General features: G+C 45.6%; 1 protein-coding gene across 2 annotated transcripts in view; it reads left to right on the top strand.

Moving 5' to 3' along the window:
* Nucleotides 1-16,081, top strand: part of LOC110491154 (rho GTPase-activating protein 39) — a 168,816-nt gene that overhangs the window by 65,447 nt on the left and 87,288 nt on the right. For both annotated transcript variants that reach the window (XM_036947624.2, XM_090203817.1), the window contains exon 2: nucleotides 3,966-4,406. In XM_036947624.2, coding sequence (XP_036803519.2) covers nucleotides 3,966-4,406 — 441 coding nt within the window. The remainder of the gene's footprint in view (nucleotides 1-3,965; nucleotides 4,407-16,081) is intronic.

The raw sequence follows: 16,081 nt of genomic DNA, 5'->3' as shown, positions 1-16,081 counted from the left end.
TGCTAGCTGTGGGGGGGATACCACTAGGGAGTTGGGGTGAGAGGACAGGGAGTCAGTCAGCTACTATGCTAGCTGTGGGGGGGATACCACTAGGGAGTTGGGGTGAGAGGACAGGGAGTCAGTCAGCTACTATGATAGCTGTGGGGGGATACCACTAGGGAGTTGGGGTGAGAGGACAGGGAGTCAGTCAGCTACTATGATAGCTGTGGGGGGATACCACTAGGGAGTTGGGGTGAGAGGATAGGGAGCAGCACACACACAGAGTCAGTCAGCTACTATGCTAGCTGTGGGGGGGGATACCACTAGGGAGTTGGGGTGAGAGGACAGGGAGTCAGTCAGCTTCTATGCTAGCTGAGGGGAGGATACCATTAGGGAGTTGGGGTGAGAGGACAGGGAGCAGCACACACAGAGTCAGTCAGATACTATGCTAGCTGTGTGTGGTACTAGGGTGGGGTTGATATACAGTATTAGCTGAACCACCAGCTGGACCACAGATTTACTTCTGAGGAGATTTCTGATTCAGGTTTGATCGCAGTAGGATTGTTTCTTCTTCAGTTATCTAACCTTCATTTAACTTGGCATGTCAGTTAAGAACAAATTCTTATTTACAATGACGGCCTACCCCGGCCAAACCCGGACGATGCTGGGCCAATTGTGCGCCACCCTGATTGTGCGCCACCCTGATTGTGCGCCACCCTGATTGTGCGCCGCCTTATGGGACTCCCAATCACAGCCAGTTATGATACAGCCTGGAATCGAACCAGGGTTTGTAGTGATGCCTCTAGCACTGAGATGGAGTGCCTTAGACCGCTGCACCACTCGGGAACCCAAACACATAAACAAACACACATGTTCACTTCCCCAAACAGGCTCTATTCCTGGTCAACTGGTCATGCGACATGGGGCCGGTGGCCTGTGGTCACCCTGGGTGTCTGACAGAAATAGAGGTGACTACTGAGAGGCACCAGTGTCCCCTGTGAGGAGTGAAGGGAACGAGACTGTACCAAAGCCCCAGAGAGAGGAAGACTCCCCTTTCGTCGATAGCGGAGATTGGAGAGTGGGTTGAGAGGAAGGAGAATGACTGACGACACACACACACACACACACACACACACACACACTCCTTCACAGCAACGCTCTGGATCAGAACTGTCATTGTAGCTGGAGGCGAGACTCTTGGATTTGGGACAGGTAGATGTGAATTATGAGACACGTCGAACAAGGTTTTGGACAGGTTGTATAGAGACGAGAGGATTCTTCCTAGAAAGGCACATGTCAAAACGGGAACAGGACATACAGTACCTCAGGACTGCAGTGCTTTCTTAGCGTTCTGTGGACCATCCAGAAGTAGGAATCCTCCGACAGTGTGTTCAAGTGTGTAAGTCAGTGTGACCTGATAGTCTGAACATGAACACTACGATAGTAGCTTCCATTTCAGAGACCATATCATGTTGTTTGGGGAGGAAACTCAGGACAGTGGGAGAAAGTGCTGTTGTGTAAAAAATTGTTGGTGGATTTTATGTCTAAGAATTTAGTAGAAATTTAGTAGAAAGTGACAGGGAGTTATTACTCCTTTTCACATAAAACAAAGTGTGTCTTTGTGAGCTTTTAACATTTCATAAGAGGTCTTAGCAGAGTGGTAGGTGATCATCCAGTTGTTCCCTTTGTGAGTCTTGTTTTCTTTACTGACAGGTTTTAACGTGTGTGAGTGTGTGTGTGTCTGTGTCTGGGTGGAAAGCTCCTTAGTATGTAGTTGGGTGTGAACTGTTGGGTGTGTAGTTGGGTGTGAACTGTTGGGTGTGAACTGTGTAGGTACACTGCCTACTGTGATTAACAGTGTGTTTAGAGCTACCATGCCAGCACGGTTGATTCTGTACGGTTGATTCTGTATGGTTGATTCTGCACGGTTGATTCTGTACGGTTGATTCTGTACGGTTGATTCTGCACGGTTGATTCTGTACGGTTGATTCTGCACGGTTGATTCTGCACGGTTGATTCTGCACGGTTGATTCTGTACGGTTGATTCTGTACGGTTGATTCTGCTCTAGGCCTTCAGGAGAATGGGTGACCTAGACAGCATCTATGTTTGTTTTATTTTGTGCTGACGTAGATGTGGGTATGTAGCTATGATTGTATTCCTCTCTCTGCCTCTCTCTCTCTCTCTCTCTCTCTCTCTCTTTCTCTCTCTCTCTTTCTCTGCATCTCTCTCTCTCTGCCTCTCTCTCTCTGTCTCTCTCTCTCTCTCTCTCTCTCTCTGCCTATCTCTCTCTCTCTCTCTCTCTTTCTCTGCCTCTCTCTCTCTCTGCCTCTATCTCTCTCTCTCTCTGCCTCTCTCTTTCTGTCTCTGTCTCTGTCTCTCTTTCTGTCTCTATCTCTCTCTCTGTCTCTGCCTCTCTCTTTCTGTCTCTGTCTCTCTCTCTGTCTCTGCCTCTCTCTGTCTCTGCCTGTCTCTCTCTCTCTCTGTCTGCCTCTCTCTTTCTGTCTCTCTCTGCCTCTGTCTCTCTCTCTGACTCTGCCTCTCTCTTTCTGTCTCTCTCTCTCTCTGTCTCTGCCTCTCTCTTTCTGTCTCTCTCTGTCTCTGCCTCTGTCTCTCTCTCTATCCCTCTCTCTCTGTCTCTGCCTCTCTCTTTCTGTCTCTGCCTCTGTCTCTCTCTCTATCTCTCTCTCTCTTGGTAATGTGTAAATAGTTGTAGTACAAATAGTAGAGGAAGACACATAAACAGATATGTATTTACAATGTTGTTTGTTCCCAACTGGTTGCCCTGTTCTGGCTATGTAATCTGTGAGAAATATGTGTCTCTAATACGGTCTTACATTTGACAGTTTCCAACTCATTTTTTGGGGCAGTACATAGCTGTAGTGAGGTGTGTACTGGCGGCGGAGATTTCAGGCGCAGGAGAGCGCCGTTTACAACGTTTAATCAACATAAACCACCGTCAACAGAACAATACAATAAATGGGTCCCGGTAAATACCAGCATACCGTGCATAAGCACTACAAGAAACAATTACCGACAAGGACATAGCGGGGAACAGAGGGTTAAATACACAACATGGAATTGATGGAATTGGAACCAGGTGTGATGGAAGACCAGACAAAACCAATGGAAAATGAAAAGTGGATCAGCGATGGCTAGAAGGTCGGTGACTTCAACCGCCGAACGTCACCCGAACAAGGATAGGGACCAACTTCAGCGGAAGTCGTGACAATAGCCTGTCTTCTCTTGAGGGCCAGTTCTGCCTACGGCAGCCTTGCTCACTGAGTCTGTACATAGTCAAGGATTTTCTTAATTTGGGGTCAGTCACAGTGGTCAGGTATTCTGCCACTGTGTACTGTCTTGTTTAGGGCCAGATAACATTCCAGTTTGTTCTGTTTTTTTGTTGATTCTTTCTAGTGTGTCTATTGGTTAGAGCCTGTAAGTAAGCATTTCACTGTAAGGTCTACCTACACCTGTTGTATTCGGCGCACGTGACAAATAAACTTAGATTTTAAATAGTTATATTTTTGTTTTCTCATGATTTGGTTGGGTCTAATTGTGTTGCTGTCCAGGGGCTCTGTGGGGTCAGTTTGTGAACAGAGCCCCAGAACCAGCTCGCTCTCTCTCGCCTGGCTCCTTTGTTTGTCCTCTCCTTGAGTAGAGCTGGGCCCAGAGAGAACCCCCTAGTGGGCAACAGCCTCAGCTCCCCCTGCCTCTGTCCACTGGCCCTCCTTCTCCACTTACTTTAATCCCTCAGCCAACTGCGGATGTAATCTATGTTTAATCCGGGGTCACTTTTCCTGTCTCTTTTGTCCGTGCTAGCGTAACTGATCAAAACTATTAGTCATCATCAACGATTTTCCATTAAAAAAAGAAGAAAAAAAATACCTATTTTCTGTCATTCTGTCTGTCATTCATTCTGTCATTTAAGTACAGTCTTCCAGATCTTGACTACATTTCCCATGTCCCCCCTCTCTCCTCTCTCTAGCTGTGACTGGGTGGAGATCTTGGAGCCACGCTCGCACGAGCGCATGTACGTGAACCTGGCCTCGGGGGAGTGTGGTTGGGAGCCCCCCCCAGGCGCCGCCGTGCGCCAGTCCGATGGCAGCCAGTGGTGGGAGCTGTTTGACAGCCACAACAAACGCTTCTACTACTACAACAGTGCCAGTCAGCAGACGGTGTGGCACCGGCCCCAGGCCTGCGACATCGTGCCCCTGGCCCAGCTACAGGCCATGAAGAGGAGCTCTGAGACGGGTCTGAGGGGCCCCATCAAGCCCCAGAGAGGGGGAGGAGGAGGGGAGGGCCGCCGCGCAGCCCTACCTAACCAGGCCTACCCTATGCCCCCCGCCCAGGACCCTGACAGCAGCGGGAGGTCCACCCCCTCTAAGGGGCTCTGTGACAGCCTGGAGAACAGTAACGACACCCCCAGGTAACCTTTCTGCCAAAACATACACCATAAAGATATTATTTACTAGCCCGATTTAAACCTAATTACAGTATAAACTCTTGTGTAGTTGAGGGATTCCTCCTATAAGCTACTCTGCTGTTGCTTCCAGGAAGTCTGACGCCGCAGCTGGATGGAACCCAGTGTCAGTCAGCTGGGTCTGCAGGCTTATTCCCTCGTTCATCTACAGATGCCTTACTGTGGGTTAACCCAAGCCAAATGGACCTGTCACTTCACATGCTGCCTGGCTAGAGCCAGCGCCAATCCGCCCTGTCATGACAGCCTTATCTACTCTATATCACATACATTAGACGGCCCTCCTTCCTCCTCCGGTTAAATATTGTGTGGGCGACTCTCCCAGGTGTTGTGTCAGCATCATTTAAACAGAGAGAGAGACAGGGAACGTAGAAAGAGATGTATGGGGGAGGTGACGGGGATAATGTTGAATTAAATGTCCAGACGAGATAAAGACTGAGAAGAGCTAGTCAATGGATAGAGTCAGAGGCAAGACAGAGAGAAGAAGTTTGAGATGAACCAAAACAGAGAGAAGAAGTTTGAGATTAACCAAGACAGAGAGAAGATGTTTGAGTAACCAAGACAGAGAGAATAAGTTTGAGATTAACCGAGACAGAGAGAAGAAGTTTGAGATTAACCAAGACAGAGAAGAAATTTGAGATTATCCAAAACAGAGAGAAGAAGTTTGAGATTAACCAAAACAGAGAGAAGAAGTTTGAGATTAACCAAAACAGAGAGAAGTTTGAGATAAACCAAGACAGAGAGAAGAAGTTTGAGATAAACCAAGACAGAGAGAAGAAGTTTGAGATAAACCAAGACAGAGAGAAGAAGTTTGAGATTAACCAAAACAGAGAGAAGAAGTTTGAGATAAACCAAGACAGAGAGAAGAAGTTTGAGATTAACCAAGACAGAGAGAAAAAGTTTGAGATAAACCAAGACAGAGAGAAGAAGTTTGAGATTAACCAAAACAGAGAGAAGAAGTTTGAGATTAACCAAGACAGAGAGAAGAAGTTTGAGATTAACCAAAACAGAGAGAAGAAGTTTGAGATAAACCAAGACAGAGAGAATAAATGTGAGATTAACCAAGACAGAGAGAAGAAGTTTGAGATTAACTAAGACAGAGAGAAGAAGTTTGAGATTAACCAAGACAGAGAGAAGAAGTTTGAGATTAACCAAGACAGAGAGAAGAAGTTTGAGATTAACCAAGACAGAGAGAAGAAGTTTGAGATTAACCAAAACAGAGAGAAGAAGTTTGAGATTAACCAAGACAGAGAGAAGAAGTTTGAGATTAACCAAGACAGAGAGAAGAAGTTTGAGATAAACCAGGACAGAGAAGGACGGATGGTCAGGGAGATGGATGATGTCCTCAGTATTTTGGAGGTCTGTCGTTGTTGGACGGCAGGTAGCCTAGCGGTTAAGAGCGTTTGGCCAACAACCGAAAGGTCACTATAGTTAAAAATTTCCTAGCTTGACGAGGTGAAAAATCTGTCTATGTACCTTTGAGCAAGGAACTTAACCCTGATTGGTCCTTTAAGACACTTTGTATAAGAGCATCTGTTAATCGGGTCTCCTGAGTGGCCCCAGCGGTCTAAGGCACTGCATCTCAGCGCAAGAGGCGTCACTGCAGTCCCTGGTTTGAGTCCAGGCTATATCACAACCGGCCGTGATTGGGAGTCCCATAGGGCGGTGCACAATTGGCCCCACATCATTCGGGTTTGGCCGGGGTAGGCCGTCATTGTAAATAAGAATTTGTTCTTAACTGACTTGCCTAGTTAAATAAAGGTTACACGCTAACTTGGTGTAAACACTAACAGTTTCTAACTTTAGAGCACAGGCAGCTGTTTGGTTATCTGACAACCAGGCAGCTGTTTGGTTATCTGACAACCAGGCAGCTGTTTGGTTATCTGACAACCAGGCATCTGTTTGGTTATATGACAACCAGGCAGCTGTTTGGCTATATGACAACCAGGCAGCTGTTTGGTTATATAACAACCAGGCAGCTGTTTGGTTATATGACAACCAGGCTAGCTTGGAGATAACTTAGTAATGAACTGAGTGAACAGCACGTACTACTAAAAAAACATTTAGTACACTTTAAGCAGTGACATTTGTAAGAACAGTAGGATCACTTTGCTTGTTGTATAATTCCTTCTCACATCTACTCGTACTCCTCCTCTCACCGTTTCCCTTCGCCTGTGGACTTCAAGAACACAACAGCTGTCTGTGACCAGGTGAAAAAACCCATTCCAAGCCAAACCTTCATATCATAACCGCTACACACAGCCTACATCGTTATATGGCATAGTCAACATAGCTACTAGAACTAACGCGTTGGTAAACCCACTACAATCATGCAGTACAGTGTAGAATCAGCAGTTTAGCAGTTACACCGGCAGGCCCCAGGTGGCAATAAACTAATAAAACCAAAAGCTTACCTTGACTTGGGAGAGTTCCAGTGTTAGTTAGCCATAGTCAGTTAGCTAACATAGCATCCCTCTCTGTTGGATAGCCATAGTCAGTTAGCTAACATAGCATCCCTCTCTGTTGGATAGCCATAGTCAGCTAGCTAACATAGCATCCCTCTCTGTTGGATAGCCATAGTCAGTTAGCTAACATAGCATCCCCCTCTCTTAGCTGCATTTGCTAGCTAAGTAAGTGAAATTGAAAGTTTAAAAAACTAAATATAGCTAGCTCTCTCTGTTTCTTTCTCTCTTGCTTCTCCTTCATCTTTGAAGAAATTAAGTTTGTTCAAAACTGTCAAAACTGTTCAACTATTGTCTTTCTCTTTGAGGCAACTACACGCCACATGTTATGCACTGCAGTGCTAGCTAGCTAGCTGTAGCTAATGCTTTTGTTTTTAACTAGAGGACGACCTCCGGAAGTTGTCATAATTACTGTGTAAGTCTATGGAATGGGTTGAGAACCATGAGCCTCCTAGGTTTTGTATTGAAGTCAATGTACCACAAGGACGAGGATGGAAACTAGCTGTCCTCCTGCTACGCCATGGTGCTACCCCAGAGAATGCTGTTGAGGCTACTGTAGACCTTCATTGCAAAAATGAATAAATAATTTGGTGACGTGAATATATTTAGTATAGATTTATCTAAAAAATAATAACTTTTTTAATGTTTCACAATTTGTCCTCTCCTTCCTCCTCTGAGGAGTCTCCACTGACTTTAAGCTATGGCTGATTCTGATCGCTAGACGAACTTAGATTACATTTTGCAGTATGAAAGAAAATCTGATTAGGTTTGTTTTGTTTTGGTCTCTGCACAGCTTGTTTTACATGGCAGCTCTCCTTAGCGAGGGATGGAGATAACATTTAGAGTCGTTTTTCTGGAGCTTTACCCATTTACTGTTTGTTCTCGTCTTCCCATCTCCTTCCTGTGTGGAACGTGACAGAGTGTGTGCCTTACCTCTGGGAGTGGGCCGACTCACACAACATGGTAACCCTCCAACACAACACACACAGCCCACTGTCAGACAGGAAGGAGATATGCTCCAATCATGGGGGGAATTACCTTCCTTTCCTTATTTACCTCCTCTCTCCCTATTCAGACAGGAAATGCCCTGCTGTATTTCATACAGGAGCCGTATGAGACTTGTTATATCAAACAACTCTGGTCACTAGTGCACTGCCTGGCACACGGCCAAATACGCTACTTGGAATCGCTTAATATTTTGCCAACATGGCTGTTTTAGTTCCTCCAACATATCCAACCCTTTGACACATACTCCCAGGTATGAGAACACACACACACACACACACACACACACACACACACACACACACACACACACACACACACACACACACACACACACACACACACACACCTGTCAGTGTTAGAGTGAGGGTCCGGTAATGAGTTGTAGTGGTTGTTTAGAGACGTTCCTCGTCCTCCAACTGAATAGTTCCGCACTTAGTCCAGTACAATAGGAGCAGTACCCATACATGGACAGCAGCAGAGGGACCCAGACTCTCTCTCTCTCTCTCTCTCTCTCTCTCTCTCTCTCTCTCTCTCTCTCTCTCTCTCTCTCTCAGGAATGGCTCAGAGAAAGATACTGAGAGGTCTGAATCCCTATCAGTGACCTCAGAATAAGCCCTCACTGCTTAGCCTCTTGCAGTATTCATCCATTGTTCCAGACAAGCCTCTTTCTCAGCCCTCAACTGAAGTGGAGGTGTTTGGCTGGGGTGTCCTAGGGGTGGATTGATGGCTACTGTTACCCTAGTTTATACAGAAAACAATGTGTGTGTGTGTGTGTGTGTGTGTGTGTGTGTGTGTGTGTGTGTGTGTGTGTGTGTGTGTGTGTGTGTGTGCGTGTGTGTGTGCGTGTGCATAAACACTCACACATACACCCATATGTGTAAGTAATTGAGTCAGAACCAATTCCACTCACACACACACACACACACACACACACACACACACACACACTCCTTGACTCCCACTCTGAAACATTACAGTTAGCAGTTTCCTGTCCAGAATTGTAATCAGTAACGTCATTTTTGGATTACCCAAACATTTACCTAATCTGATTATTAAGAACAAATTCTAATTTACAATAACGGCCTACCCCAGCCAAACCCTAACCCGGACAACGCTGGGCCAATTGTGCGCCGCCCTATGGAACTACCAATCATGGCCAGTTGTGATACAGCCTGCAATCGAACCAGGGTCTGTAGTAACGCCTCAAGCACTGAGATGCAGTAATCCTAACCTTAACCACACTGCTAACCTTAATGCCTAATTCTAACCTGAAATAACCATAACCTTAACCACACTGCTAACCTTAATGTCTAATCCTAACCTGATATAACCATAACCTTAACCACACTGCTAACCTTAATGCCAAATCCTAACCTTAAATAACATAACCTTAACCACACTGCTAACCTTAATGCCTAATCCTAACCTTAAATAACATAACCTTAACCACACTGCTAACCTTAATGCCTAATCCTAACCTTAAATAACATAACCTTAACCACACTGCTAACCTTAATGCCTAATCCTAACCTTAAATAACATAACCTTAACCACACTGCTAACCTTAATGCCTAATCCTAACCTTAAATAACATAACCTTAACCACACTGCTAACCTTAATGCCTAATCCTAACCTTAAATAACATAACCTTAACCACACTGCTAACCTTAATGCCTAATCCTAACCTTAAATGAAGACTAAAAAGCTCATTTTTGTGTTCATACATTTTTCAATATAGTTAATTTTGACTTTGCAGATGGCCCATATAGCGTAAATCAGTCAGTTCTGCCTCAAGGACAAGACAACTTCAACCTGCGTAAAGGAAAGATTCACACGTTTTGAATGTTATATTGTTTTTGTGCTTCTCTGAGCGATGTTCTATCTATTCCCAGGGTCATTTACAGTTTTCATGTCTCTCTCTCTCTCTCTCTCTCTCTCTCTCTCTCTCTCTCTCTCTCTCTCTCTCTCTCTCTCTCACTCTCTCTCACTCACTCTCTCTCTCTCTCTCTCTCTCTCTCTACCTCTCACTCTCTCTCTCTCTCTCTCTCTCTCTCTCTCTCTCTCTCTCTCTCTCTCTCACTCTTTCTCTCTCTCTACCTCTCTCTCTCTCTTTCTCTCTCTCTACCTCTCTCTTTCTCTCTCTCTACCTCTCTCTCTCTCTCTCTCTCTCTCTCTCTCTCTCTCTCTCTCTCTCTCTCTCTCTCTCTCACTCTCACTCTCTCTCTCTCTCTCTCTCTCTCTCTCTCTCTCTCTCTCTCTCTCACTCTCTCTCTCTCTCTCACTCACTCACTCTCTCTCTCTCTCTCACTCACTCACTCTCTCTCTCTCTCTCTCACTCACTCTCTCTCACTCACTCTTTCTCTCTCTCTCTCTCTCTCTCTCTCTCTCACTCTTTCTCTCTCTCTACCTCTCTCTCTCTCTCACTCTCTCTCTCTCTCTCTACCTCTACCTCTACCTCTACCTCTGTTAACTCAGCACAGCCAGGACCCTACATCTACCCCTACTCATCCCTTCCTCACAACTCACACCATATGACCAGGGTTGGCTAGGTTATTTTCTAAATGTAATCTGTTACAGTTACTAGTTACATGTTCAAAATTGTAATCAGTAACATAACTTTTGGATTACCCAAACTCAGTAACGTAATCTGATTACATTCAATTACTTTTAGGTTACTTTCCCCCATAAGAAAAGACAAAAATGTATGTTATCAATTGACATCTATTGCAGGATTAATCAATATTGAAGTTTACATAGCTGGCCATATATGGATGTATTCCAATTAATTTAGTACCCCTTCATCTTCAAAAATTGGACCTGGAAATGTTTTATTTTTTTATTTCACCTTTATTTAACCAGGTAGGCTAGTTGAGGACACCTTTATTTAACCAGGTAGGCTGGTTGAGAACACCTTTATTTAACTAGGTAGGCTGGTTGAGAACACCTTTATTTAACCAGGTAGGCTAGTTGAGAACACCTTTATTTAACCAGGTAAGCTAGTTGGCCATAGGAGCGAATAGTTACAATTTAGGAGATTAACACTGGAGTGATAAATGATCAGATGATTATGTGCAAGTAGAGATACTGGTGTGCAAAAGAGCAGAAAGTAAATAAAAACAGTATGGGGATGAGGTAGGTAGATTGGGTGGCCTATTTACAGATGGACTATGTACAGCTGCAGCGACCGGTTAGATAGCTTATGTTTAAAGTTGGTGAGGGAAATAAAAGTCTCCAGCTTCAGCGATTTTGCAATTCGTTCCAGTCACTGGCAGCAGAGAACTGGAAGGAAAGGCGGCCACATTAGGTGTTGGCTTTGGGGATGATCAGTGAGATATACCTGCTGGAACGTGTGCTACGGGTGAGTGTTGTTATCGTGACCAGTGAACTGAGATAAAGGCGGAGCTTTACCTAGCATAGACTTATAGATGACCTGGAGTCAGTGGGTCTGGCGACGAATATGTAGCGAGGGCCAGCTGACTAGAGCATACAGGTCGCAGTGGTGGGTGGTATAAGGTGATTTGGTAACAAAACGGATGGCACTGTGATAGACTGTATCCAGTTTGCTGAGTAGAGTATTGGAAGCTATTTTGTAGATGACATCACCGAAGTCGAGGATCGGTAGGATAATACGTTTGGCGGCGTGAGTGAAGGAGGCTTGGATTGGAGATCAGTCTGGAAGGAGAGTTTACAGTCTAGCCAGACACCTAGGTATTTATAGTTGTCCACATATTCTAGGTCGGAACCGTCCAGGGTGGTGATGCTAGTCGGGCGGGCAGGTGCAGGCAGCGAACGGTTGAAAAGCATGCATTTGGTTTTACTACCGTTTAAGAGCAATTGGAGGCCACGGAAGGAGTGTTGTATGGCATTGAAGCTCGTTTGGAGGTTAGTTAGCACAGTGTCCAAAGAAGGACCAGAAGTATACAGAATGGTGTTGTCTGCGTAGAGGTGGATCAGGGAATCCCCCGCAGCAAGAGCGACATCATTGATATATACAGAGAAAAGAGTCGGCCTGAGAATTGAACCCTGTGGTACCCTCATAGAGACTGCCATAGGTCCGGACAACAGGCCATCTGATTTGACACACTGAACTCTGTCTGCAAAGTAGTTGGTGAACCAGGCGAGGCAGTCATTAGAGAAACCAAGGCTATTGAGTCAGCCGATAAGAATGCGGTGATTGACAGAGCCTTGGCCTCGAAAGCCTTGACCAGGTCGATGAAGACGGCTGCACAGTACTGTCTTTTATTGATGGCGGTTATGGTATCGTTTAGTACCTTGAGCGTGGCCGAGGTGCACCTTTGACCGGCTTGGAAACCGGATTGCACAGCGGAGAAGGTATGGTGGAATTTGAAATGGACAGTGATCTGTTTATTAACTTGGCTTTCGAATACTTTAGAGAGGTAGGGCAGGATAGATATAGGTCTATAGCAGTTTGGGTCTAGAGTGTCACCCCCTTTGAAGAGGGGGTTGACCGTGGCAGCTTTCCAATCTTTAGGGATCTTGGACGATATGAAAGAGAGGTTGAACAGACTGGTAATAGGGGTTGCAACAATGGCGGCGGATAGTTTTAGAAAGAGAGGGTCCAGATTGTCTAGCCCAGCTGATTTCTACGGGTCCAGTTTTTGCAGCTCTTTCAGAACATCTGCTATCTGGATTTGGGTGAAGGAGAAGCTGGGGGGGGGGGGGGGGGGGGGGTTAGAGCTACAGGAAAAAAAAGCTAGCCTTTGCTTTCCTGACTGACTGCGTGTATTGGTTCCTGACTTCCCTGAACAGTTGCATATCGCGGGGACTATTCGATGCTATTGCAGTCTGCTACAGGTTGTTTTTGTGCTGGTCAAGGGCGGTCAGGTCTGGAGTGAACCAAGGGCTATATCTGTTCTTAGTTCTGCATTTTTTGAACAGGGCTTGCTTATCTAAGATGGTGAGGAAATCAACTAACGGGATGAAGTCAATATCCTTCCAGGATACCCGGGCCAGGTCGATTAGAAAGGCCTGCTCAGGGCCTCCCGGGTGGCGCAGTGGTTAAGGGCGCTGTACTGCAGCGCCAGCTGTGCCATCAGAGTCCCTGAGTTCGCGCCCAGGCTCTGTCGTAACTGGCCGCGACCGGGAGGTCCGTGGGGCGACGCAATTGGCCAAGCGTCGCCCGGGTTAGGGAGGGCTTGGTCGGTAGGGGTGTCGTTGTCTCATCGCGCACCAGCGACTCCTGTGGCGGGCCGGGCGCAGTGTGCGCTAACCAAGGTGGTCAGGTGCACGGTGTTTCCTGGTACGGCTGGCTTCCGGGTTGGATGCGCGCTGTGTTAAGAAGCAGTGCGGCTTGGTTGGGTTGTGTATCGGAGGACGCATGACTTTCAACCTTCGTCTCTCCCGAGCCCGTACGGGAGTTGTAGCGATGAGACAAGATAGTAGCTACTACAACAATTGGATACCACAACATTGGGGAGAAAAAGGGGTAAAAAAAAAGAAAGGCCTGCTCATAGAAGTGTTTTAGGGAGCGTTTGACCGCGGACCCATAGCGGATACAGGCAATGAGGCAGTGATTGCTGAGATCCTGATTGAAAACTGCAGAGGTGTATTTGGAGGGCAAGTTGGTCAGGATAATGTCTATGAGGGTGCCCATGTTTACGGATTTAGGGTTGTACCTGGTGGGTTCCTTGATGATTTGTGTGAGATTGAGGGCATCTAGCTTAGATTGTAGGACTGCCGGGGTGTTAAGCATATCCCAGTTTAGGTCACCTAACAGAACGAACTCTGAAGCTAGATGGGGGGCGATCAATTCACAAATGGTGTCCAGGGCACAGCTGGGAGCGGAGGGGGGTCGATAGCAGGCGGCAACAGTGAGAGACTTATTTCTGGAGAGATTCATTCTTAAAATTAGAAGTTCAAACTGTTTGGGTATAGACCTGGAAAGTATGACAGAACTTTGCAGTCTATCTCTGCAATTGATTGCAACTCCTCCCCCTTTGGCAGTTCTATCTTGACGGAAAATGTTGTAGCTGGGTATGGAAATCTCCAAATTTTTGGTGGCCTTCCTAAGCTTGCATTCAGACATGGCAAGGACATCAGGGTTGGCGGAGTGTGCTAAAGCAGTGAATAAAACAAACTTAGGGAGGAGGATTCTGATGTTAACATGCATGAAACCATGAAATATACCTGAGCAGAACTCAAAAATGAAGGACTAATTAGCCTGCTCTGCTGTTTATGATTTTCTTGTAATGGAGAACTGGTTGAACGTATTGCTTTGTGTTGAAAATAAATGCTCCTCTCAGGAATGGCAAGCTTTGAGCACTATAGAAAAGTGCTATTTGCATGTGAAAAATGTATGCCATATGCTGCATTTGCTATGGACCTGTTTAAAAAATAAAAAAAATTGTTAATAGTAATTTGCAGTTGTTTAAGTATATCAAGGTGTGCAAGTTCGAGCATGTGTCCATTAGGACTATGGACATTTTTTATATCAGCACGAATTAGCAGTAAAAGCCCCTCTGGTGGTCTTCTTAAATTCAACATAGGCTGGGATTTACACTATGCAGCTGTTGCAAGAGAGCATTTTTCACTGGCTGTCCACTGGAGGTATATTCATTATGCCGATTCTGTTGCAAAGCATTTCTTAAATAGAAGCAAACGGAACAAAACGGGGCAGGACCTACCGGAATTTGTCCAATAGAAACGATTGTTTTTCTCTGTTTGCTTCCGTTTGGTTTCCATAATGAATAAACAAACCCCTGTCGCAAAAACGATGATTGATAGTCAGCTGAAACTTCTTTCATTTAGCCATTATTGGGTTCGCATATACATTTGTGAATAACCATCCACAACAACCACAATCTGTAAGGCATAAATAGCAGCTGTGTGATTCACATCAATGCGCTATGCAACCTATAATAGGCCTAAGTGATATTGCCCGTATGCTACACCACTGCTGTCGTCCTTTTTTAACTAGGCAAGTCAGTTAAGAACAAATTCAAATTTGACAAAGACAGCTTACCTCAGCCGAACCCTCCCCTAACCCGGACGATGCTGGGCCAATTGTGAGTCACCCTGTGGGACTCCCGATCACAGTGATAAAGCCAGCGATCGAACCAGGGTCTGTAGTGACACGTCTAGCACTGAGCTGCAGTGCCTTAGACCGCTGCGCCACTCGGTAATTTACCTCCAAGCATTTTATTCAAGTTGGCTAATCTTTGGATGCCGTCAGCAGTCACACCATTGGAAGACATAGCTTGGACTGTAGCCAACAACAGTCTCCCACTGGGCACACACTGAATGAACGTTGTTTCAACATCATTTCAATGAAATTACATTGTACCAACGTGGAATAGACGTTGAATTGATGTCTGTACGTGTTCTCTGACTTGTGGTCAGACTCGCTCAGGCGAAAAACACATTTTAACTTCTCCCTTGTTTTCAACGCTGATTTGAATATCATTGAGAAAACAGAAAGGTGTCAAGTAATTGTTTTCGCAAACATCCTTTCTGAATTAAAAAGTAATCCTAGAAGTAATCATCGTGTTTTTCTAAAACATCTGCAATATGATTACAATATTTTTGCTGGTAATGTAACGGATTACAATTGAATGTGTGAAGGTCTATTGAAGGTCTATTGAAGGTCTATTGAATGTGTGAAGGTCTATTGAAGGTCTATTGCCCGAAATACCCACATGCCTGCTTTTCCCATCAGTCTGGATGGAGTGGTAGGAAAGCCCCTCAACCCACATGCCTGCTTTTCCCATCAGTCTGGATGGAGTGGTAGGAAAGCCCCTCAACCCACATGCCTGCTTTTCCCATCAGTCTGGATGGAGTGGTAGGAAAGCCCCTCAACCCACATGCCTGCTTTTCCCATCAGTCTGGATGGAGTGGTAGGAAAGTCCCTCAACCCACATGCCTGCTTTTGCCATCAGTCTGGATGGAGTGGTAGGAAAGCCCCTAAACCCACATGCCTGCTTTTCCCATCAGTCTGGATGGAGTGGTAGGAAAGCCCCTCAACCCACATGCTTTGCTTACTTCCACTCAGTGGAAGCTGCTGAGAACGGCTCATAATAATGGCTGGAATGGAGTGGAATGGATGGAATGGAGTAGAAAGGATGGAATGGATGGAATGGATGGAATGGAGTGGAATGGATGGAATGGATGGAATGGAGTGGAATGGATGTAATGGA

The sequence above is a fragment of the Oncorhynchus mykiss genome, chromosome 16 (genome assembly GCF_057628025.1).
Source record: "Oncorhynchus mykiss isolate SJ-2025 chromosome 16, ASM5762802v1, whole genome shotgun sequence".
NCBI lineage: Eukaryota > Metazoa > Chordata > Actinopteri > Salmoniformes > Salmonidae > Oncorhynchus > Oncorhynchus mykiss.
The sequence above is the reverse complement of the archived record's forward strand: the minus strand, read 5'-3'. Positions and strand labels throughout refer to the sequence as shown.